General features: G+C 45.4%; 1 protein-coding gene and 1 long non-coding RNA gene across 2 annotated transcripts in view; one reads left to right on the forward strand and one right to left on the reverse strand.

Annotated features, from left to right (window-relative positions):
* Positions 1 to 24,989, reverse strand: part of HYI (hydroxypyruvate isomerase (putative)) — a gene marked incomplete in the record, with an annotated part of 75,473 nt that overhangs the window by 29,783 nt on the left and 20,701 nt on the right. Inside the window, 1 exon segment of the mRNA XM_078777152.1 lies at positions 1 to 14. Coding sequence (XP_078633278.1) covers positions 1 to 14 — 14 coding nt within the window.
* The window catches only part of LOC137428519 (uncharacterized), a 71,599-nt gene that overhangs the window by 21,682 nt on the left and 24,928 nt on the right, over positions 1 to 24,989 (forward strand). The gene's annotated exons all lie outside the window — the stretch shown is intronic.

The following is a 24,989-nucleotide window of genomic DNA, read 5'->3' on the forward strand; positions in this document are numbered from 1 at the left end:
CCAATGATTCCGTTCTGCAAACACAAGGCACCAAACTCATGTGATGACATCACCACTATACACAAGCCTGTGATATGCATGAAATGTATGAAGAAGAAACATTTCTAGACAAAGTACTGTATTTTGAAAGCAATTAAAATTTTCCCTCCGTCACCAAAGGAGGTTATGTTTTCACCCCTGTCTGTCTGTTTGTGAAGAAGATATCTCAAAAAGTTGTGGACAGATTCGGACGAAATTTGGTAGAGATGTACTGTATGTGACAAGGACGAAATGATTAGATTTTGGTGAAGATCCAGATCTGGATCCGGCTCGTAAATTTTTTTAAAGTGATTCTTCACCATTGGGCTAAAACTAAACAGATAGGGCTAAAACCGACATATAGCAGGATATCTCAAAAGGTTATGGACGGATTTGGACGAAACTTGGTCGAGAGGTTGTGTGTGTGTGACAAGGAAGTATGGGTTCGATTTTGATGAAGATCTGAATATGGATTCGGATAGGAGAATTATTAACTTCTTAAGTGATTCTTCACCATTGAGAGATCGGGCGAAAAGCGATATATAGCAGGATATCTCAAAATGTTATGGACAAGTTATGACAAAACTTGGTGGATGAGTTGGTTCGGTGACAAGAACAAGCCCATTAGATTTTGGTTCAGGTCCGAATCCAGATCCGGCCTATCATTGGGATACAAAACACAAAATGTTCAGCCAGATTCAAAATGTTATGGACGGATTCACATGAAACTTGGTGGAAAGGGTGGGTGTGTGACAACGAAGAACCGATTCAATTTTGATGAGGATTCGACTCCAAATCCGAGAATTTAAAAAAAGTGATTCTTCACCATTGAGTGATATGGCCAAAAACGATATATAGCATGATATTTGAAAAAGTTGTGGACAAGCTACGACAAAACTAGGTGGATGAGTGAGTTAGGTGACACGAACAAGCCAATTCGATTTAGGTTCAGGTCCAGATCCGGCCTATCAGTGGGATACAAAACGTAAACTGTTCAGCCTGGCGGAGGTACGCTCTCTACCGAGTGCCGTAATAGTTGATTATTTTTTGATGGTAAACAGTTTACAGGACATAATTACCCTGATATAATTTGATGTCAAACCATTTACCAATTTGTATTCATTTCTGTATTCATTTTTCTATCTCACCAGTCTTATGTCTTCTAGTTTCCAACATGTCTGAGTCCTTACACCATAAGAAGCTATTTTTAGCACAAGCTATTGTTGCATCATTTACTCTTGCAAGATCTTACATGGTTAATTTATTCTCAAGTAGATTGTGCTTTAAGAGGTGCATCATAGTCTGCACTTCAGCTCCAGTCTTCTTTTTCTTAATGTATACAGCACAAGGTTGAGGAGTAGCATCATTGGTTGAGGAGTAGCATCATTGGTTGAGGAGTAGCATCATTGGTTGAGGAGTAGCATCATTGGTTGAGGAGTAGCATCATTGGTTGAGGTGTAGCATCATTGGTTGAGGTGTAGCATCATTGGTTGAGGAGTAGCATCATTGGTTGAGGAGTAGCATCATTGGTTGAGGAGTAGCATCATTGGTTGAGGTGTAGCATCATTGGTTGAGGTGTAGCATCATTGGTTGAGGAGTAGCATCATTGGTTGAGGAGTAGCATCATTGGTTGAGGTGTAGCATCATTGGTTGAAGAGTAGCATCATTGGTTGAGGAGTAGCATCATTGGTTGAGGTGTAGCATCATTGGTTGAGGTGTAGCATCATTGGTTGAGGTGTAGCATCATTGGTTGAGGAGTAGCATCATTGGTTGAGGAGTAGCATCATTGGTTGAGGAGTAGCATCATTGGTTGAGGAGTAGCATCATTGGTTGAGGTGTAGCATCATTGGTTGAGGTGTAGCATCATTGGTTGAGGAGTAGCATCATTGGTTGAGGTGTAGCATCATTGGTTGAGGAGTAGCATCATTGGTTGAGGAGTAGCATCATTGGTTGAGGAGTAGCATCATTGGTTGAGGAGTAGCATCATTGGTTGAGGAGTAGCATCATTGGTTGAGGTGTAGCATCATTGGTTGAGGAATAGCATCATTGGCTGAGGGTGTGGCTGTGCCATTGATGAAATGCCCTTTGCAGGTTAGAGAAGGAATTTGGAATTTGGCTCGGGTGCTGGCGATAGCTCTCCTCATCCTGAAAGACACCGTGGGATCTTTAATATCCACCAACTAATGTCAGCAGATGAGACGCCCAGTTTAACGTCCATCCATGGGACAGCACACATTGATGAATCTCCCTGCCTGTGAAACACCGGGATGACCGTTTTATAGCTTGGTCGGGATTCAAATCCAGGTGAGACAGCTGAGAGGCGAGTGTGCATACCTCTAGGTCATCCTGCCAGCCTAGCTCCAGTGACAAGCAGCTGATACATCTATGTAGTCCCACACTTTCCTGTGTCTCCTGACCTATCACAAGTGTGCAGGTAATAAAGACTGCACCAGACCATCCATTGATAAATTAGCTCCGGGCAGCCGCTCATCTTAACCTGATCCTCGCTGTTTCAGGCTGTCATTGTTAATTGTTAGGGTGATGTTAATGCTTGCATGTCTATGATTGGATAAGGAAAAGATTGTGTAAGGTTTGTTAAGGTGAGATGTTTATTATAAAAGTCGAGTCATGCAAAAGAGTAACACGTTATAATGTTATAGTTAGTCTTTTATGATGTATGGAAGGAGCACACAAGATCAGGAAATTTCTGGGTACTTCTGGAGAAAGAATCATCTCCAAATTGCAGGCAGTTTGTGGAGTAAGATAATTTCCAAAATAGTCTCTTTGAGGATATATAAATGGGAAGTGGAGTAGAATAAGACCCAGTGAAGAGGTGCTTTGCCTTTGTTGTGTACCATGCCACATGCACCACTTGTTACCCTCGCCAGAGTAGAGGGTATTGCATGTATGTCCGTTTGTCTGTTTGTCCACACAGAACGTGAGTATGCTTTTCTCTACAAATGTTGGTCCGATTGATTTGTAAAAAAATTCACTATAGGAGCGCCGCTTCCTGTATAATTTTTAAAATAATTATGACATCATAGATCACATGTATGGGCGCCACCTTAAAAAGCAAAATAAACTTTGCACCTCCATATCTCCAAAACCGCTCCATGGAAAAAATTGAAACATGGCTCATTGTCAAGTACTCCCCATGGGGAACAACATGTATTCAAGATGATGTCATTGGTGTCTTTATTATGACCTCATAATTAGACAGGTAGAACGCTTGATCCGATCGGTTTTGAAATTTCTTGAGCATGACCTACAATGAAGAGTAGAAAAGCGGGAGGGCCGACGGGAGTTGTGGGAGATATGTTGAAGGCAGCAGGAAGTTGGGGTGTGAAGAGAATGACAGAGATCTGTAACCTGGTGGTGAAAGAAGGCCGCATTCCAGTGGCTTGGGAACTGAGTACCCTCGTCCCTCTATACAAGGGGAAAGGTGACCCTCTGGAGTGTGGCTCGTACCGAGCGATAAAGTTATTGGAGCATGGAATGAAGGTATTGGAAAGGGTGTTGGAGAGGAGGATAAGGAAGAAAGTGAAGATCGACGAAATGCAGTTTGGATTTATGCCAGGAAGAGGAACGACAGACGCGCTTTTCATTGTGAGGCAGTTGCAGGAGAAGTACAGAAGAGGAGGAAGTTGTTTCTTGGGTTTGTTGATCTGGAGAAAGCATTCGATAGGGTTCCACGCAAAGTATTGACATGGGCATTGATGAAGTTTAGGAGTGGAGGAATGGTTGATCAGAGTAGTGATGGCAATGTACAAAAGAGCACGCACAGCTGTAAGGACGAAGGACGGGAACAGTGGTGAGTTTGAAGTGAAGGTGGGAGTGCATCAGGGGTCGGTACTAAGTCGACTACTATTTGTAGCTGTGATAGAGGTGCTGGCTCAGAACGTAAAGGAGGGTTTACCGTGGGAGTTGTTGTATGCAGATGATCTGGTGTTGATTGCGGAAAGTATGGATGAACTGAAGGAAAAGATGAACAAGTGGAAGGAATGTATGGAGACAAAAGGTCTGAAGGTGAATATCGGAAAGATGAAGGTGATGGCAAGTGGAAAGCATGTGGTGAGGTGGAAAGAACTGGGAAGTGGCCCTGTGCTGTGTGCAGGAAGGGTGTCGGAGTGAACTCCATTCAATGTACAATGTGCGCTGAGAGGGTTCATCAAAAATGTAGTGGTCTGAGAGGGTCATTAACCAGTGTGGCAGCTACATTCAAATGTAAGGTGTGCACAGAGGGAGCTACAGATAGAGGAAATGTTGAGTTGGATCTTGGAGACGGCATGAAGCTGGAAGGTGTGAAAACATTTTGCTACCTCGGAGACATGCTGAATGGAGAAGGTGGATCAGACTCGGCAACGGTTGCTAGAGTGAGATGTGCATGGAAGAAGTTTTGGGAACTGAGTGGCGTGCTGATGAGGAGGGGAGTGTCGTTGAAGCTGAAGGGAAAGGTGTATGCTGCATGTGTGAGAAATGTTATGATTTATGGGAGCGAGACATGGGTAATGAACGTAGAGCAGCAACGAAGGTTGGAAAGGGTGGAAATGCGAATGGTTCGATGGATGTGCGGAGTATCGTTGAGAGAGAGGAAGACAAATTATGAATTGCGAAAGATGATGGGAATAGAGCCTGTGATTGATGCTGTGAAGAGGAACAGGTTGAGATGGTTTGGTCACGTGTTGAGGAAGGATGAAAGTGACTGGTTGAGAAGAGTGATGGAAATGAATGCAGAAGGAAGTAGAGGACGGGTAAGACCGAGAAAGACTTGGCTAAAGATGGTGGAAGAAGAAATCCGGGCAAGTAAAGGGGGTTAACAAGGAGAGATGCAGAAAATAGGGCAAAATGGATAAGATTGTCATGGGGACCGCAAGGCTAACCCCCGCTGCTCTAGCAGAGAAAATGGCCTTAAAATGCATGTTGTGTTTTGTTGTATGACCTACACAGAGATTGTACAGGAGAATTAAATTGATGACGTCATTAGTCACATGGTTTGGCAGCCATATTGGATTGAACATAAATCTACATCGTCAAAAAACCACACAAAAACAGCAGCTAATAAACACTACACAAAATACACTACACCAACAAATCCTGGTGAGGGTCTGCAATCTGATTGCTCTTTCTTGTTTTATATTGAAATAAACTCGGATTTGGAACTCACCCACTTTCCAGTGTGGATTTGATTGTTCAAGTAAACTAGAATGTGATGAATGTGATGAATAGAATGTGATGTGAATGCGTTAATGGATATGTCTCCGCTGGCGTTAGATTTCAATGAAAGGTCACGTGAAAGATGAAAGGTCACATGAGAGAGAGAGAGATAGAGTGCAAAAAAGAAAAGAGATAGGTAGAGAAAACATCAGATGATTCGAACTCACGTTATGATCTGCAAATGAAATTTCAAATGGCACATGGCCTTTGACCTGTTGAACCCAAAATTGAATCAGTTCATCTTTGTGTCGCAGTCCATATAGATACTTGTGCCAGGTTTCCTCAAAATCCTTTGAGCGGTTCAAAAATCATCACGTTAACGAAAATCTGCTATGCACGGATGCTCCAGTTTTGTGACACTTACATAAACTCTCAACATGGAACCATGCACCACCACTACAACAGCTCAAAAGGCCACGTTTGCTGCACAGGTCTTTATCCTCCCCAAAAACGTTTGCTCGTGTATGTATGAAATGCAAATTTGTTAATTGCACCACTTTATGTCATGCTACAAACTTTACCATTACAGTACAACTACACCAACAATAGCTTTTTGGCTGTGGCAGGATTAAAGGATAAATGGCTAAAAGGAAAATATTTAACACCAAGATCGCAAATTTTTTTAACAGTACATATGTGGATAGACCGTCCAACTGATGGCTAGGGAATATGCTGCAGAGCAACTACCGAGAAGAAAACATGACCGACTTCAACAGAGCTGGACATGTGCGGCAATCTTAAAACAGTAAGTAATCATCTTTTGTTTCAACAACATTTCCTGATAAATGACTAGGTATCTCCCTGTTCTATGTCATGATCTCTCCACACTTTGGTGCCTACAAGGGAAAAGTGAGCATCCTCTATCTGGGATCGACTGAAGTACCCAAGACCACTGCCTTCTTGAGTAAAGATACAGACTTGCCCACGAAAAATCACAGCAGGATCAAGTTGTAGTGAGTTTCCAAGGTGTCGGACATGCCAACAGTTTTCATCCTGGTTCTTTGAATCACGTGAGCAAACAATGATTATTTCTGTGCGTTCCACCAATGCAGGGCCTCATGAGAGAGATGAGGCACCTGATAGCTGTTGAGCTCAACATTGCAGGTAACTTTATGGTAAATGTGGCAGAGAATTTCTGAGCAAGAGTGATTTGGGCATACATAGATGTAAAGTCGACCCTGTCACCTTCCATGAACGGCACAGGCCTGCAAGGGTGAAGGTTCAATGGGACAAATAAGGCAGTCTTTGTGCTGGCCAAGAGGGAAAAAAAGTTGGAGAATGGAGCCCTTTTAAAAACATCAACCAGCCACTGAAAGGAATGCGAACTTTCTGGGCTTATTGAGGGGAAGGGGGAATCTCCCAGAATCTCATCCTGTGACTGTTGCATCCGATACAGACAGATCAGCATGACAGGAGGTCCAAGGGGAAATGAAGGGACACATAAGCTTGGACTGTGAGCCATGATAAGAACTTGGACTGTGAGGCATGATAAGAATGCTATTAACGATTGTGAGAGTACAGTTACACAACCTAACCCTAATGTATCTCTCCACTTTCAGTTGTTTCAAGATTAACAAACTACAGACATGATCCCTCAAAGTCGTCTTTACCTCTCAGACTGACCCAAGCTTTGTGCCCGCTTCAAAGAAATTCAGTTTACTTCATAGTACGTCAAGGAGACGACGCAGTTAATGCCTAGTTACCCTCGCCAGAGGAGAGGGTATTGCATTTGAGTCCGTCTGTCTGTTTATCCGCACAGAATCTATATAATAATAGCGTAAGGACTCGACTTTGTTATCCCTTTTACGCCGCACCCAGTGACCCGATGCCCACGGCACTAATGGATTTACGATCTACGAACCGCGCTCTTTGTTTATCACGGACAGCCATACTCGAAAAATCTGAATTAGCCGACGTTGGGGCCCAAAAGCATCCGATTAACTGCCCATACGACGCCATCTTATTGGCGTCTGCTGGGTGAAGGCAAAGCAAGCCGTCCGCTGATTGGACAGTCGAAGGCGACAGCAAGCCGTCCACTGTGTGGACAATCCCAGAGTGGTGCTATGCCGATTCCTATTACGAATCCATTCATTTTTCAAAAGTATATCGTAGCGTTGTCATTTAAGTAGATTGCAATAAATACGTTGTTCATATACGCACTCTTCATTCTCATCTTTCTTCCTAACTCTTACTCGGACAAGCAAATCCCCTATGCCATCCATAATGGTACACTCTATCCATACACCACATCCTCCCTTCCGTGGATGTTCCACGGGTTTCGGCTAGTAAATATGATTTTCTCTGCAACCGTTGGTCCGATTGACAGGAAATTTTCACCATAGGTGCCACTCCATCTGTAGAATTTTTTTAAATGAAAACTATGACGTCATAGGTCATGTGGTATGGGCACCATCTTGGAAAAACCGAAAAATTTGCACCTCTATATCTACGAAAGCACTGAATAGAAAAAACTTGAGACATGGCTCATTGTAAATAGCTCTCCATGTGGAATAACATATGTTAATGATGATGTCATACGTGCCTCCATTATGACATCATAATTCCACAAGTACAAAACTTCATCCGATTAAGATGAAAATTTTTGAGCATCATCTAGGGATAAATTGGTGGAGAAAAAGAAAAAAGGTGACGTCATCGGTCACGTGGTTCGGCCGCCATATTTTTTTAACACAAAAACCTCAAAAACAACTGAAAACACATCCTGGCGAGGGTCTGCAACCTCTGATTGCTCATTCTGTTTAAATACATGCATTGTAAAAATAAGTGGGGTCAGTAGTTTACAGGCAAATTCTGCTAAATTTTCTCTGTAACAAATTGGAAAGGCAGATATTATACATTAATTGAAAGTCAAATAATCTGTTCAAAATCTCCCCTTGAGCCGAAGAAGCACTTTTGCCCAATTTCCAAGGGTGAATTTTGGGTGGTGCTGCCTTTTTGTGATGTGTATATATATATATATATATATATATATATATATATATATATATATATACATACATATATATACACATACATATATATATATATATATATATATATATATATATATATATATATGTATATATATATATATATATATATATATATATATATATACATATATATATATATATACATACATATATATATATATATATATTGTTACGGATTCCGGATTTATGTGAATTACTATTCATGTCATTTCTTATTAATGTTTATTCTATTAAAGGTTGTTGTGGTTAAATGGTTAGAAGCGCTCCTGATAACAGGAGACCGGAAACGGGATGGAAAACCGGAAGAAGAAAAAGACAAGGTCGAGAGAGAAGCGGCCATCTTGATCCTCGACCAGCTCCGACGCGAGCTGAGTCGATCTTTACCTGCTTTGGAACGCTGAGTTTGAAAAGCCCGTCTGGCGAGAGGAGTTACCTGCGCGGGGTGATTGCCTGTTACGTGTCAGGTTGCCGTGGGTTCCTGGAAGGAACCAAGCGTCCGGCACTGTTCGCCTCGACGCCTCTGAGGGCGTGTACGGGTCGGGTCGCACCTTGGGCCTCGCGCGCTTTGCGAGCCGTTCACAGCCCAGAGGCCGCGATCATGGGCTCCGACCTCGGTGGCTTGCCGAGGAGGTGTGCGCTGCAGCAGCTGTTCCCGGTACATGACGTGCACGTTTGGATCACGTCAGCCAGGGGTCCGTTCAACCGCCCGTGTGCGGAGAAGTCGACCTTCACCTTGGTCTGGAGGGGCCCAGAGACATTGTGAGGGACAGTGACTATTGAGGGTGTCGTGAGTGGGGCAAGGGGGAAAATATATGAGATGGCCATCTTAGTAATATTGTTGATCGATTGTTGATTGTTGTTGATTGATTGGGAATATATTATTGATTAATCCGGATCCTTGGTGTGGGGTTTCTTATTGACGGGAATTCATATTGATTGTGTTACGAAAGCGTATAAATCATATATCTTTCTGGCGGGGTTCCTCTCACGGTCCGGGGGTCACCGAGACCAGGTAGTCACCGGGAGGACCACGTAACAGAATTGGGGGCTCGTCCAATTGAATTCCGGGATATAAAATTGTATAAAATAATAAAATAATATTTTTATTAATTAAAATGTATTAATTAAGTATTAATTGGTAAATTTTTGGGAAATTGTGGTAAAGTCTGGGGTGAAGGTTAACAGGTGTTAACGATAGGCACCATGGCGTTTGTGGCACAGAACTTTGCGGTAACCCCGAGTGAGGCACAGTTCCGAGCATTACTAAAATCGGACCTCTTGAAATTGGCCAAACATTTTAACTTGGAGGTCCGAACTAATTTGAGGAAGGCAGAGTTGCAGACCGCGGTGATACAATCTATGGTGGGATTAGGAACATGGGACGAGTTAGCCTGGGAGTGGCTACCCGAAGAACCAGAAGACGTTGAGCTCCGGAAACTGGAGTTGCAATTACGGAGCCAGGAACGGATCAAAGAAGAAGAAAGGAAAGCAGAAAAGGAAAGAGCAGAAGAAGAAAGGAAAGCACGGACAGCCGTTTGCCCTTCACGTGACTCGTGGTGGTCCCTCTCGGCTCTCTCCCCGTTGGTATTTTTGTGCACATAAGATTGTTCACGGTTCTGTTTAAATATTATTTAAATATGTATAACCTTTCCCCTTCAGTGTTTTACTCAGTGGTATTTTACAACACGCTGTTTTTCTTCCTATTTAAAAGGCTTTTCTCAATTTCCTCTCCAACTCATTCCACCTCAAAAAAAAGAAATTCAATATCTTATACGTCTCCCTCACTACATAGTCTAAATTCACATTCATTCCATCCCACCTCCATCATTCTGAACCGGATTGCTAACTTGAAAATCACAACAAACCCAATTTGTTTTCAATGTTCGTCTTTCATTAATCATCCACTTTCTAAACTCCCCTCTTGCCCCTCCCATCCAAATCCCTCCCCTTGCACCTACACTCCTAAACTCCCCCCTTGCCCCGCCACTCTTAAACTCCCCCCCTGCCCCTCCACTCCTGAACTCCCCCCTTGCCCTTCCACTCCTGAACTCCCCCCTTGCCCTTCCCCTCCTAAACTCCCCCCTCACTTCTCCCCTTCAAAACTCCCCCCCAACCCCTCCCATTCAAATCTCCCCCCATACCATTCCTCTCCAATTCTCCCTCCTCCCCCCTCCTCCTCAAAGCTGCCTCCTCCCCACTTCGTCTCCCTTCTATCTCATACCTCCACCCCCCCCAACCTTCTTCTTTCCTCTGCCCCCCCCCCCTCAAACAACCCCTCACTGTGCCTCATCCCTTCACCTTCAAACCTTTCATCCTCCTCATCCTTCCCTTTCTTGGAACTCTTCTGCAATCGCTGACACACTAACAACTGCTCTCCCTACCTCCCCCTCTCATCCTTCATCTTACCCTACTCCTCCCCTCCCCTGTCCTGTACCCGATGCTCCCCCTCTCTCTTCATTAACGGTATGGACCTCAAACATCCGGGGCCTTCGCTCAAACCTGACTGATCTCTCCATACAGGTTGCTTCTGACAATCCAGACTTGATCTGCTTAACAGAGACTTTCCTCCTTCAAGATGTCTCTGATTCCTTAATATCTCTTCCTGGTTACTCCCTCCTCCGGTATGATAGACCTGAGCCTCGGCCTGGTGGTGGAGTGGCTATCTTTATCAAAAACTCTCTTCCTCACTCTCCTTGCACTGCCCTCTCTCCTCCTCACCCCCAGGAGTACCTCTGGCTACGGCTTCCTCTCCGCTCCCACCTTTTGTTCATATGTGTTCTGTACCGTCCCCCAAACAGTGATGACTCCATCTACATTTCACTGTCCGACAACATGGACCAACTTCTATCCACTCATCCCAACTCTCTCTTCCTCATATGTGGTGACTTCAATTGTCATCATGCCACCTGGTTGGGTGTGGGTTCCTCTCTCACCAGTCATGGCACCTCAGCAAAGGACTTCTGTGACTCACTGGGATTGACACAATCTGTCAATTTCCCGACCCGGATCTCAGCCAATGGAGTATCTTCTCTTCTAGACTTGGTTATGACTAACTTCCCTGCTAATGTCTGCTGCTCTTCTTCTGCTCCAATCGGTTCTTCTGATCATGTGCTTGTCAAAGTGGACATCTCTCTGGCCATTCTCAGAGAGCCTCCTCAGCGTCGACGAGTCTGGCATTTCACTCAGGCCGACTGGGACGGTCTTCAAGCAGCCATCAATCGTCTGGATTGGTCTCCCATCTCCACTGCCTCTGACATCAATTCTTCCTGGGAATTCTTCCAGAGCAAACTGATCTCTCTCATGCACAGATTTATCCCATCTCGCCTTCAGTTGTCTTACCCTTCCTCCCGTCCATGGTACACTGAATCTTGTGGTGAGGCAGTTGCCCTGAAACAACTTGCCTTTGCCTCTTGGAAGGCTAATCCAACTGAAGGAAATCTCAGTTCCTTCCACCAAGCTCGGAACAAGTGTGTCTACCCTCAGGAGTGCCAGGAAGCACTATCTCTCCTCACTCAAGAATGAACTCTCAAACCTGTCTCCTTCCTCCAAATCCTGGTGGCGTCTGGTCAAATCCGTTTCTGGTGTTTGTTCCCCCTCCATCCCCTCCCTTACCTCAAATGGCCACACAGTTGACATCGCTCGTGACAAAGCCGAATGCCTCAACTCTGTGTTTGCCTCAAAATCCTTAGTCCCAAACCCATCTCTCTCTGTTCCCACCTTTCCCAGTCGAACCAAACTGCTCCTGGACTCTGTGACCTTCTCTCCTGACAAGGTGGAGGAGTTTTTGTCAAACCTCGACTCTGATTCTGCAACTGGACCAGATGGCATCAGCCCACGGGTCCTAAAATCCTGCTCTGCCGCTCTATCTCACCCTCTCTCTGTTCTTTTCACCCTATCTTTTGCTCATGGTCATCTGCCAGCATCCTGGAAATCAGCAAACATTACCGCTTTACACAAAAAAGGTGCAAAAACAGATCCTTGCAACTACAGACCAATCAGCCTGCTCCCAATTATCAGCAAAGTCATGGAATCCATCATTGCTTCGGATATGAAATCTTTCCTCTTCTCCAATGGCTTGATCTCTGATCATCAATTTGGTTTCAGACCAGGTCACTCTACTCTGGACATGCTGCTTCTGCTGTCTCAACAATGGATGGAGGTCCTCAATGCCAAACAGGAAATCAGAGCTGTCTCCCTTGACATATCACGTGCCTTCGATACGGTCTGGCACCCAGCTCTGCTCACCAAACTCTCCTCCTATGGTATCCATGGAAATCTCCATGCATGGCTTGCGGACTTCCTCTCTGGTCGTAGTCAACGTGTGGCCCTGAATGGATTTCTCTCATCTCCCCTTCCCGTTCAGGCTGGAGTTCCCCAAGGCAGTGTGCTGGGCCCTGTGCTTTTTCTGGTCTTTATCAATGATCTCTCCGACTCTCTGGAAAATCCTCTGTATCTCTTTGCTGATGACTCCACTCTCTGCCGCTCCATTCCTCTTCCCTCAGATCGGCAGTCTGCAGCCTCCTCACTCTCTGAAGACCTGGACAAAATCACAGACTGGTCAAACATGTGGAACATGTCTTTCAATCCTGACAAATCTCACACTCTTACTATGTCTCTCCGAAAAGATCGACTGGACAACCCTCCCATCTACTTTCTCAACAATCCTCTCCAAGAAGTTCTGTCGCTCAAGCTTTTGGGTCTCACCATCTGCCATGATCTTTCCTGGGAAAACCACATTTCCAAGCTGGCCTCCAAAGCCAGTCGCCGACTGGGCATCCTCCGTCGTGCGAAGTCCTTCCTAGGCACACCTGAGCTCCTCACCACATACAAGGCTTTCATCCGCAGCTCAATGGAATACTGTTCTCCGCTATGGGCTGGTGCTCCTGCCTCACACCTGGCTCGGCTTCACGCTGTTGAATCCAAAGCTTTCAGAATCATTGGAATCTCCCGCGATGAAGCTATCTCTGAGGGCCTTTCACTCACTCACCGCAGGCAGGTAGGTGGTGTTTCTGTCTTCTACCGACTCCTCTCCGGCCTTGCTCCCCCAGCTCTCTCTGTGCTCTGTCCCCCAAATATTCCTACAGGTCGCACAAGATCTGCCAGCCACCCTCTGATGGTTAAACTGCCGAAATCTCGGCTCTCTGCTCACCTTCACTCTTTCATTCCTCTTTTCTCCCGCCTCTGGAACAAACTCCCACACTCACTTCAATCACACTCCTCCCTCCAGGTCTTCGAAACAGCTGTTCACCACCATCTCTTATCTTCCCCCATCCAAAACCTTGATCTTTTCTACCCCCACTAATTCACCCCAGATCCACCTTGTTTGAAATTCCAACTTCTTTCCTGGAAGTCTTGGCAGTGTCCATATGTTTTATACCTCTCCCACCGCCCCCCCCCCCCCTTCCCATGCCTCCCGCCCAAAGCCCTCTCCCTCCCACAGTTCTCTCGATGTCTCCATGTCTCTCGGTCCCTGCTCTCAAATGTTGTGTTTGTGTCCTTCCCCCTCTCTCCCCATCTTGTCTACCGCTGCCGATGTTATTTGTTTTGTGTCTGTTTGTCTTTCTGTGTGATTAATGTTCGCTCTTTCACGAGCCTCGATCTTGTATACAAAAAAAAACAAAAAAACAAAAAAAAAAAGCAGAAAAGGAAAGAGCAGAAGAAGAAAGGAAAGCAGAAAAGGAAAGAGCAGAAGAAGAAAGGAAAGCAGAAGAAGAAAGGAAAGCAGAAAAGGAAAGATCAGAAGAGGAAAGGAAAGCAGAAGAGAGGAGAGAAGAGAAACAAGCAGAAGAAAGGAGAGTGGAATGAGAACTCCAGGAAAGGTTAGAAAGGATGAAAACAGAGGAAAGGAAAGCAGAAAAGGAAAGATCAGAAGAGGAAAGGAAAGCAGAAGAGAGGAGAGAAGAGAAACAAGCAGAGGAAAGGAGAGTGGAACGAGAACTCCAGGAAAGGTTAGAAGGGAGAAAAGCAGAGGAGAGGAGAGCTGCAAGGGAACTCGAAGCAGAGGAGAGAAAAGCCGAAAGGGAATTGAAGGAACGTGACATGGCGCTTCAGCAAGAAATTAAATTCAAGGAGCTGGAGTTAATGAGAGAACGGGGAGAGGTACCACCCTTGCTGACTGGGCCGACACCTAGCCAGAACACCTGGGATGTGGGCAGACATGTGAGGCTAGTTCCACCCTTCAGTGAAAAGGAAGTCGCTAAATTTTTTCCACACTTTGAGAAAGTGGCTCGACAGTTAAACTGGCCGGAGGAGGCCTGGACCATACTCGTGCAAAGTGTGCTGGTGGGTAAAGCTCAAGATATTTATTCGGCGCTACCAATGGACCAATGTGCAGATTATGAGGTATTGAAGAAGCACATTCTCAAAGCCTATGAGTTGGTTCCTGAAGCTTACCGGCAAAAATTCAGGAATGCCAGGAAGAGGGAGAGTGAGACCCATGTGGAGTTTGCCAGAGTGAAAGAAAACATGTTTGATCGGTGGTGTGAGTCAAAAGGAGTCGGGAAAGACTTCGAAGCATTGCGTGACTTGATCCTGGTGGAGGAATTTCAACAGTGTGTCCACGAGGACATCAAAGTGTACCTGCAGGAAAAGAAAGTACCAAAGTTGTGGGACGCAGCCACCATGGCAGATGATTATGCCTTAACACACCGGATAGGGGTCCACAAACCTAACTCCTCACCTAGACTTCAGCAGGGGAGTTATGGAACACCCGGTGCAGAGAACGACAATACATGGCGGCGGCCTCGAGAGGATTATGGGGACAACACTGATACCCCAACTGTTCGAAATCAGGGGGCTATGGGCCCAAGACAAACTTATTTCCCGGGGGGCCCGAGGCAGACCACGAGTTTTTCCTCCGGGCCTACTTGCGCCTTTTGCAAAAAACCTGGACACTTGATGTCCAGTTGTTACCTCATGAAAAGGGACAACCCAGAGCGGAGTCCGACTAGTACAACTCCGAATGCGATGGCAAACGTAAGAAATCGCCCACAGAAGAGTTACCAACCATTTATTTATGAGGGGTTTGTCTCACTAGAGGGAGACTTGACGAACCCAAGACCTGTTAGGGTATTGAGGGACACAGGAGCCCATCAATCCTTAATGCTTGAAGGCATTTTGCCATTGTCAAAGAGTACAGCAACTGGTGATAGTGTTCGGTTGCAAGGGATCGGTGGCTGTGTTAGTGCCCCACTTCATGTCATCCATTTGGAATCCGATTTGGTGTCAGGACCGGTCACCGTCGGTTTACAAGCCACGCTTCCTGTAGAGGGAGTATCTGTGGTTATCGGGAATGATTTGGCCGGGGGTCAAGTTTATGGTAACCCGGGGGTTGGTAAAGAGCCCAGCAGGGAAAATAACACCACACCAGCTCGGGATGGCGACAAAAGTACCAAGTTATTTGTCGGGGGACTGAACTTCAAAACAAAGGAAGCAGTTCTGACCTCTGTCTTCAACAGATATGGGCCGCTGGTGAAAGTGCGGTTGGTAAAAGACAGGGAAACGCAACGGTCAAGAGGGTTCGGCTTTGTCACGTTTGCAAGCACAAAAGACGCCAGAGAGGCAGAGAAGAATTGGAATGGTAAGGATTTGGAGGGTCGGACCATAACAGTAGGGAAGGCATTTCGTAGGCGTCGAGAGGTCTACAGAAGAGGACAACTTGGCGGTAGTTTGGGTGTTGGCAGCAGCCGATATTACTATGGAGGCTCCCAGAGTTACGGCATCTCCCGAAAGAATGATTGTCAGAGCACTGGCCGAGACGGAGCCGCCAGTCAGGTGACTACTGGGACAAGTGGTCCCACCGTAACTGTTAGGAGTCCGGAGAAGTTGAAGCACTATATACGGCGGAGCCCCCGAGCCTGGGTTCCTACACGGACTAACCGTGAACGCCACGTTCTTAAAGGCGTCCAGGTAGTGAACTTTCCTCCCCGGACTAACCGTGAACTCCACATTCCTTAAGGCGTCCATGTAGTGTATACTCAGCTTGGCCTCCCGAAAAAGTGCTATCGAGTTGTTTAACTTTGGGGTTTTGGTCACCACCCCTTAACCGGCATTCAAGAGAAACTCGAAGTTGTTGACGCTTGGTCCAGAGTGAATTACCTTTGGAATCTCTGGGGGTTTTGTGAAATGTTGTTGCTTTATTTTTGAGATGGGATAATTGTGCCCGGGGGAACTGATGATTTGGGGTGTGAGGTATCTTGTTTGTTTATCAAAGTTGGCCTGCAAAGAAAGTTTTCGCGGTGTTCAAACTTTCTTTCTTGAAGAGGGGGAGTGTTACGGATTCCGGATTTATGTGAATTACTATTCAGGTCATTTCTTATTTATGTTTATTCTATTAAAGGTTGTTGTGGTTAAATGGTTAGAAGCGCTCCTGATAACAGGAGACCGGAAACGGGATGGCAAACCGGAAGAAGAAAAAGACGAGGTCGAGAGAGAAGCGGCCATCTTGATCCTCGACCAGCTCCGACGCGAGCCGAGTCGATCTTTACCTGCTTTGGAACGCTGAGTTTGAAAAGCCCGTCTGGCGAGAGGAGTTACCTGCACGGGGTGATTGCCTGTTACGTGTCAGGTTGCCGTGGGTTCCTGGAAGGTACCAAGCGTCCGACACTGTTCGCCTCGACGCCTCTGAAAGCGTGTACGGGTCGCACCTTGGGCCTCGCGCGCTTTGCGAGCCGTTCACAGCCCAGAGGCCGCGATCACGGGCTCCGACCTCGGTGGCTTGCCGAGGAGGTGTGCGCTGCAGCAGCTGTTCCCGGTCCATGACGTGCACGTTTGGAGCACGTCGGCCAGGGGTCCGTTCAACCGCCCGTGTGTGGAGAAGTCGACCTTCACCTTGGTCTGGAGGGGCCCAGAGACATTGTGAGGGACAGTGACTATTGAGGGTGTCGTGAGTGGGGCAAGGGGGAAAATATATGAGATGGCCATCTTAGTAATATTGTTGATTGATTGTTGATTGTTGTTGATTGATTGGGAATATATTATTGATTAATCCGGATCCTTGGTGTGGGGTTTCTTATTGACGGGAATTCATATTGATTGCGTTACGAAAGCGTATAAATCATATATCTTTCTGGCGGGGTTCCTCTCACGGTCCGGGGGTCACCGAGACCAGGTAGTCACCGGGAGGACCACAACAGAATATATATATATGTATATAAATATATATATATATATGTAAATATATATATATATAAATATGTAAATATATATATAAATATATATATATAAATATATATATATAAATATGTAAATATATATATATATATATATATAAATATAAATATATAAATATATATATATATGTATATATATATATATATATATCTATATAATTATAAAATTGAAATCTTGCGTATTTGTATGTAACATTCGATCGGTCCGGGGGCGTGGCTTACCCCTTTGAGAGAGTAGTAATATCCACCATTTTATTAACTCGCATAGCTTTGAGGCCTGTTTTGTAGGCCCGTGGTGTCTTGCTCTCTCTCTCAGTTTTATTTCAAATCAAATTCGATATATCATTTCATTTTTCACAGTCGCTAACATAGTTTTAGACTCGGTTGAAAAAAAACGGGATGAAAATCCGATGAAAGTTTCCGTTTATAGAACGAAATGAACTCTGAAAGGCTTGTATCTTCAAGGCCATTGAGTCTGTTTCCCGCCTTTATCTTCAATCTAAGTCGCCATCTGATTTCATTTTTATCGATGGTTTTAGACTCGGTAAAAGAAATAATTGAGAACATTCACGCACACACAGGAAATTGCAGAGATATATTTTAAAAATCGCGCCACGTTGATATACGAAAATACACCGCCTAAAATAACAGGCATACAGTATATATCTTCGTCATTTCATTCAACATTATTACCCGGAAGTAAATTATGTTTCAGGAAATTACCGAGAGATATTTCTTCGATTTTTTTTTATTATTTATATGCGCATACACTTTAAATAGGTTTATTTGAAATCTTTAATTTTCACAATGTCATTTATTTGTCATTTGATGATCGGCAAAACGATAGCACAAACACAATACTATTTGCAGGAAGAATGTCGTATCAACCCTCCGACGGCGCTACGGACGCAGACAACGAATCACACCTCACGTCTATGGACGCGAATAGCAACATCCGCACGAATCAGTCATCAATGATTTTCATTGACGCGCCTGGAGGCACAGGGAAGACGTTTCTTATTAACCTGACTCTCTCTAAAGTGAGAGCGAGTGGAGAAGTTGCCCCCTGCGCTGGCCTCATCTGGCATAGCTGCTACCCTCATGCCTAGTGGAAGAACAGCGCACTCAAGGTTCCAAATCCCTCTGACACCGAGGGAAGATGGCGTATGCAACATCGATAAAAATTCCACTATCGCAGACCTCTTTCGAAGTACAAAACTCATCGTGTGGGATGAGTGTCCTATGATCAGGAGAGAGTTTCGAGGCTGTGGATCGCACGTTGCGTGATGTATGTGACAAAGACGAGCCTTTTGGAGGGATCTTGACGATATGCTGTGGTGATTTCCGTCAACGTGATCGGAGATAAGGGCCAAAATCACGTGTCACAGGTAAGTGATTTAGAACGCTGGAGAGGTGAGCCTTATGGCTTGCTGGCCCAAATAATCTCCCTGATGATGTCCAGCGTCACTTTAGTTCTATTCTCATATCTATTCAAACTGACATTGATCCAACGGGTCATGGGTCGTCTAGGGGTAGCATCATCATCATCATTGGCTGAGGGGTAGCATCATTGGCTGAGGCGTAGCATCATTGGCTGAGGGGTAGCATCATTGGCTGAGGGGTAGCATCATTGGCTGAGGGGTAGCATCATTGGCTGAGGGGTAGAATCATTGGCTGAGGGGTAGCATCATTGGCTGAGGTGTAGCATCATTGGCTGAGGGGTAGCATCATTGGCTGAGGGGTAGCATCATTGGCTGAGGGGTAGCATCATTGGCTGAGGGGTAGCATCATTGGCTGAGGAGTAGCATCATTGGCTGAGGGGTAGCATCATTGGCTGAGGGGTAGCATCATTGGCTGAGGAGTAGCATCATTGGCTGAGGGGTAGCATCATTGGCTGAGGGGTAGCATCATTGGCTGAGGTGTAGCATCATTGGCTGAGGGGTCACATCATTGGCTGAGGGGTAGCATCATTGGCTGAGGGGTGGCATCATTGGCTGAGGTGTAGCATCATTGGCTGAGGGGTAGCATCATTGGCTGAGGGGTAGCATCATTGGCTGAGGGGTAGCATCATTGGCTGAGGGGTAGCATCATTGGCTGAGGGGTAGCATCATTGGCTGAGGGGTAGCATCATTGGCTGAGGGGTAGCATCATTGGCTGAGGGGTAGCATCATTGGCTGAGGAGTAGCATCATTGGCTGAGGGGTGGCATCATTGGCTGAGGGGTGGTATCATTGGCTGAGGGGCGACATCATTGGCTGAGGGGCGGCATCATTGGCTGAGGGGCGACATCATTGGCTGAGGGGCGACATCATTGGCTGAGGGGCGACATCATTGGCTGAGGGGTGGCATCATTGGCTGAGGAGTAACATCATTGGCTGAGGGGTAGCATCATTGGCTGAGGGGTCACATCATTGGCTGAGGGGTAGCATCATTGGCTGAGGGGTGGCATCATTGGCTGAGGTGTAGCATCATTGGCTGAGGGGTCACATCATTGGCTGAGGGGTGGCATCATTGGCTGAGGGGTAGCATCATTGGCTGAGGGGTCACATCATTGGCTGAGGGGTAGTATCATTGGCTGAGGGGTGGCATCATTGGCTGAGGTGTAGCATCATTGGCTGAGGGGTCACATCATTGGCTGAGGGGTAGCATCATTGGCTGAGGGGTCACATCATTGGCTGCGGGGTGGCATCATTGGCTGAGGGGTCTTCTCCTCACTGCTCATTACTAAAAACTGCTCTTCTATGTGAGGATTGATAAATAAAAGCAATTAGAACCAGTAAATTTTGTTTTATATGGCATTTTGCCTCTCTATTAGAAAGTGTGAGAAAATTATATATCTTCGCCATAGGTTGACCTTTGACCCCCACTGTAACCATGGTAACCCCTTAATTATATATAATAACATTGACCCAACGGGTCATGGGTCGTCTAGTATATATATAAATATATATATATATATATATATATATATATATATATATACATATATATATATACAGTATATATATACAGTATATATATATATATATATATATATATATATATATATATATATATATATATATTTATATATATATATATATATATATATTAGGGTGGTCCTCAAATGTACACCAAAAAATAAAATTGGACTTTTTTCAGGTGCTTGTTGCTAAAATTGTTCCTTATTGTGAAAAAATGAAATGTGCCAAAGATGGTTTCTATACGACTTTATTTGCTACTGTCACACATGGGTTGAAAATTACAATGTTTCAGTATCGATACACAAAATTGTTTTTTAATAAACTAACACTCAGATGTAATCCCAAATCAGTAGGAATGTATGACAATCATCATAAACACACAGAGTAAGAGTCCTCCAGACCATTGATTCCTCATTAATAAGTTCTGTGGTAAATTATTTCCTCCTTATCTTCTTTGCTTCAGGGAACTGATGGCGATGCCACTCAACAACTTGCAACAGGTACTGGCGCTGCTGTTCATCCTTTGTCAAGACTTGATTGTAGTCCTGTATTAATGCTACACCACGTTCTGCAAAGTCGTTGACAGTGGCAATACCGCGCAACCCTTGCTGTGATGACTGAAATGATGGGTCATCGGCCCACTCACCAGGGTCCTTTTCTAGGAAGTCAGTATTGACTTTGAATGCAGTAAAAATTCGCAGTGAGGCAGAAGTAACAAAATCTGCAACAGTCTTGGCAGCGATGGCTTCTTTTGCTGTAAGATCCACATGTACCCGTGGTTAAGGATTCTCTTGGCATTCTTCTTTAAGAGCAGCTACTATCATTCCCTTGACATCAAGCTCAACACCATCATCAAACAGAGCAAGTCCTGCCAGTTCTTCGCTGAGGTACCACAAGTGATTGGAAAGCTTTTTGCTGGTGGCTTCGGCAATCACTGAATCAGGATAGAAAATGAGTGCTTTTAAGAGAGCTAGGTCTCCAGCGGGAGCACCAATGGCAGATGGAGCGCTGAACCAAGCTTTGGTATACACTGCTCCAACAAATGCTGTAAAACGCTTTATGCCAGTGAGTTCCTTTGGGGTCAGTCGAAACTGATCACGGAACAAGTAGATCTTGATTCCATAAATCACACGGGCCATCCATCTTGCCCGATGTATGGCTCCTGGCTGCATGAACCTGAATCCTCTCGGAGGATGCTCACCAAACAGAATAATAGTCAACTCAAGAAGTTCACGGTAGTCATCTCGTAGTTGGCCCGATTCCAGTTTCTGGATGCAGAATGAAATGGCATCTTCTTTGCAACTTAAAAATACACCTGAAACTACAGAGTCCAGGTCATCAGGCATCATTGGCTTAAACTTGCTTTGGTCAATGGAATTCCAGTTTGACTGGAAACGCTTGAAGACGGCTATCTCAGGTCCTTTCGATGGACCAATAAATGGTTTGAATGCTGCCATTGCTGCCTCTACCACTAGTTCCAGAATGTGATACCGGCATGCAAAATGTAATAGTGATCGTCCAAGCTTTTGCTGCAAAATAGTGCATGAACCAAGTGCTGAACCAGTGTTGCTGGCTGTCGTGTCAAAGCTCATACCTGCCACCATGTCTTGCAAATGCCATTCTTCGAGGCATTGCATAACAGCAGCAACTGTTGCTAGTCCAGTTCCTGCTGGCAGCTTTGGCACACCCAGAAGCTTTCCAGTTCCTTGTCGGTCAATGACAATGACAGGAAGGCGATCAACTTTTTTAGTCCCATCGTCTGGAAGGAGCTTGCCATCCCAATGAACCACCAGACTTGTGTTTGGAGCATAGGATGCCTGGATGTCACCTGCAATTGTCTTCCGTTGGATCCGCCTGGATTTCCTGATCGATGTGCGGTTGATGGCCAACTCTGAAGGGTCGTGTCCCAGAGCAGAGGCTGCTGCTGACAAGATGTGAACAGCTGATCGATCGCTAACCTTGGTGCGGTCGAGAGCTGCTGTTAGGTCCGGTGTAACAATGCTACTTGCACGCTTTCGGCTCTGCCTCTTTGAAGCAGATAGAACAGCAGAGTCGTCATGATCACTGGCTTCAGCATTGCTGTCTGTTGATGATGCTAGCTCAAGAGTCTCCTCTCGGGCTGCTTGCTTCTCTTTTTCATGCTGCTCTCTTTCAGTCAACACCTTGTCGCGTTGATGTGTCCGCTCCTCTTTTCCTGCTAGCACCTTGTCAACACCAACCATAAAGCCCCGTCGACCTGGCTCCCATTGTGCCTTAAGGAATTCACGGTCCTCTGGTATTTTGATCAGATCAAGGACATCAACATGAGCAATGTCAAATAAGTCACGTAGACCGGTTTGAAACTGCTCTTCTTTCTTTATCTGAGGGACAGATCGCCGGCTCTTTCCTTTCAGGATGGATCTGTATTGTTCTACTTTTCTCTCTAGTTTTGCAATGATATTCCGCTCATCTGCAGTGGGGATCCGTGCTTTCTCCCAGATGCATAATGTCTCACGAACAACAGTTGTTGCGGCACTGCTTATGTCCAATTTCTCAGCATCTCAGCTTATGTCCATCTCAGCTTATGTCCAATTTCTCATCACAGCAGCTTAAAGTATCGCTGCAGAATCTCTTGCCAAGATGGGAGCCGAGTTTCTGGTAGTTTTTCAATATGGCAGCCTATCAGCCACACATGGTTCTTTTTTCTGGTTGCTCTTCTTGAAGTACTTGCACTTGCCATCATAACTGAAACAAACCGAAATAATTTCTGTATAGTGCTGATTAGCAGATTAGCAGGGGCCATGTGACAGTGGTAAAAGTTTTCAAAATGAAATGAAATTTTACCCAATTTGTTTTCTCTACAGGTGTAATAAAAAAATGGAAAAGCACTTTAGAAAAGTTAATGTTTACATTTGAGGACCACCCTAATATATATATATATATATATATATATATATATATATATATAATTATATATATATATATATATACACATATATATATATATTGTTACGGTCCGCGGTTAAGGATGGTATGTTTGCCGAGCGGAGGCTCCGCGGCCGAACAGTTGTTCCCCGACTAAACCTGATTCACCCAAACGTTGGCCATATCGCGCCACAGATATTCAATGTGGAAAAGACTAAGACGACGAATGCAAAGAGGAAGAAGAAGACGTACAGAAGAGTAACAGGGTTTATTATTTACACACACATAAGCAAAAAGAGCAGTCACGATTATTTACAGGTGACATGAAAACGCAGGTGACACAGTGAAAATTACTAGCTTATACAGACTTAGTTTACTACCCAGGACAGCACGAACAAAACAAACTCACGTACGCAAATGGATGGAAGGGTAGGAATCGTTTGGAGGGATGAGCAGGTGGGATCACAGGGCACAGCGAGCAGGTCCACTCCGGGCGGGAGGCGAGGAGCCGGCAGCTCCTTGTATTCGGCTTTACAGCGCACGCCGGCAGGGTCACTCGCTGGTTGAAACGGGGCTGGTTGAAGCGGCTCTTTGTCAAAGGCTTTTCGTATCTCTCACGCAACCCCGGTGCAACTCTGAACTCTCTCCCGGTGGACTGCCAACCCTCTTACGCACCTGGACTCGTCTGCCGTATCCCTCGTGTTGCTTGTCCCAGCGATCGTCGCACCTTTCTCTCATACCTTCAGCGCCGGTCTGACATGCCCCCCTTCGGTTTCGGTACCGCCCTCCCCCCCCCCCCCCCCCCCCCGTGCTCTGTTTCGTGACCTTGTATGGTAATCCCACGGGCTTGTCTCCTTATTTGGGCATGGCGCCGACGGCACGCCCCTCGTGGCGAGCCACGGGCTTGTTTCCTTATTTGGGCATGGGGCTGAACAGCCCCGCCCTTCGTGGCGCGCCCTGGGCTTGCCTCTCCCTGGCGACCCCGCCCCTCCTGTTCAAACAGAGCACGGAGCACATATTCACTATAGCAGCGAAATGAGAGGGCGTGCACCCCACGCTTGTGAACTGCTTTACCCACAGATGGAGAGTTTGGCTGGGAAATGGAATTATTGAACGGGAGCTATTCTTAATTGATGCAGTGCAATGGAGTATTATTTTAATGGAAGACAAGGCCTTACCCTAAAACACATAATAAGATATAAGCTACTGAACAAGGGTTTTATCGGGTCCTTCAAAGTGGTGTTTCATGGAATAACTACCGCGACGCCCTTTTTACCTTTACACAACTCTGGAGGCAGGAGGGGCCATATTCAACAATGTTCATCACCATTTCCAATATAATACAACACAATCAAAAAAATGCAATCCTCATATCCGCAACAATATATATATTGTTGATTGATTGGGAATATATTATTGATTAATCCGGATCCTTGGTGTGGGGTTTCTTATTGACGTCCCGTCCCGTCAATAAGAAACCTGGTATATATAAATAGCCTGGTGTTGGCTTAGCGGCTAGGGTGCCAGCTTAGGATCCTAGGATCCTGGGTTTGAATCCCGGTCGATCGCTGAATTAACGCCAGGGGGGTTGACTCAGCCTGTCATCCTTCCGAGGTCGGCTAATTGAGTACCAGTTCACTGGTAATTCCCTGTTCGTCGTAAAAGGCGACAAACAGGGTTGACGGCAAGAAGGGCATCCGGCCGTAAAACATTGCTTCAAAAAGGGGA

The sequence above is a fragment of the Myxine glutinosa genome, chromosome 1 (genome assembly GCF_964187855.1).
Source record: "Myxine glutinosa chromosome 1, kmMyxGlut1.1, whole genome shotgun sequence".
Classification (NCBI taxonomy): Eukaryota; Metazoa; Chordata; class Myxini; order Myxiniformes; family Myxinidae; genus Myxine; species Myxine glutinosa.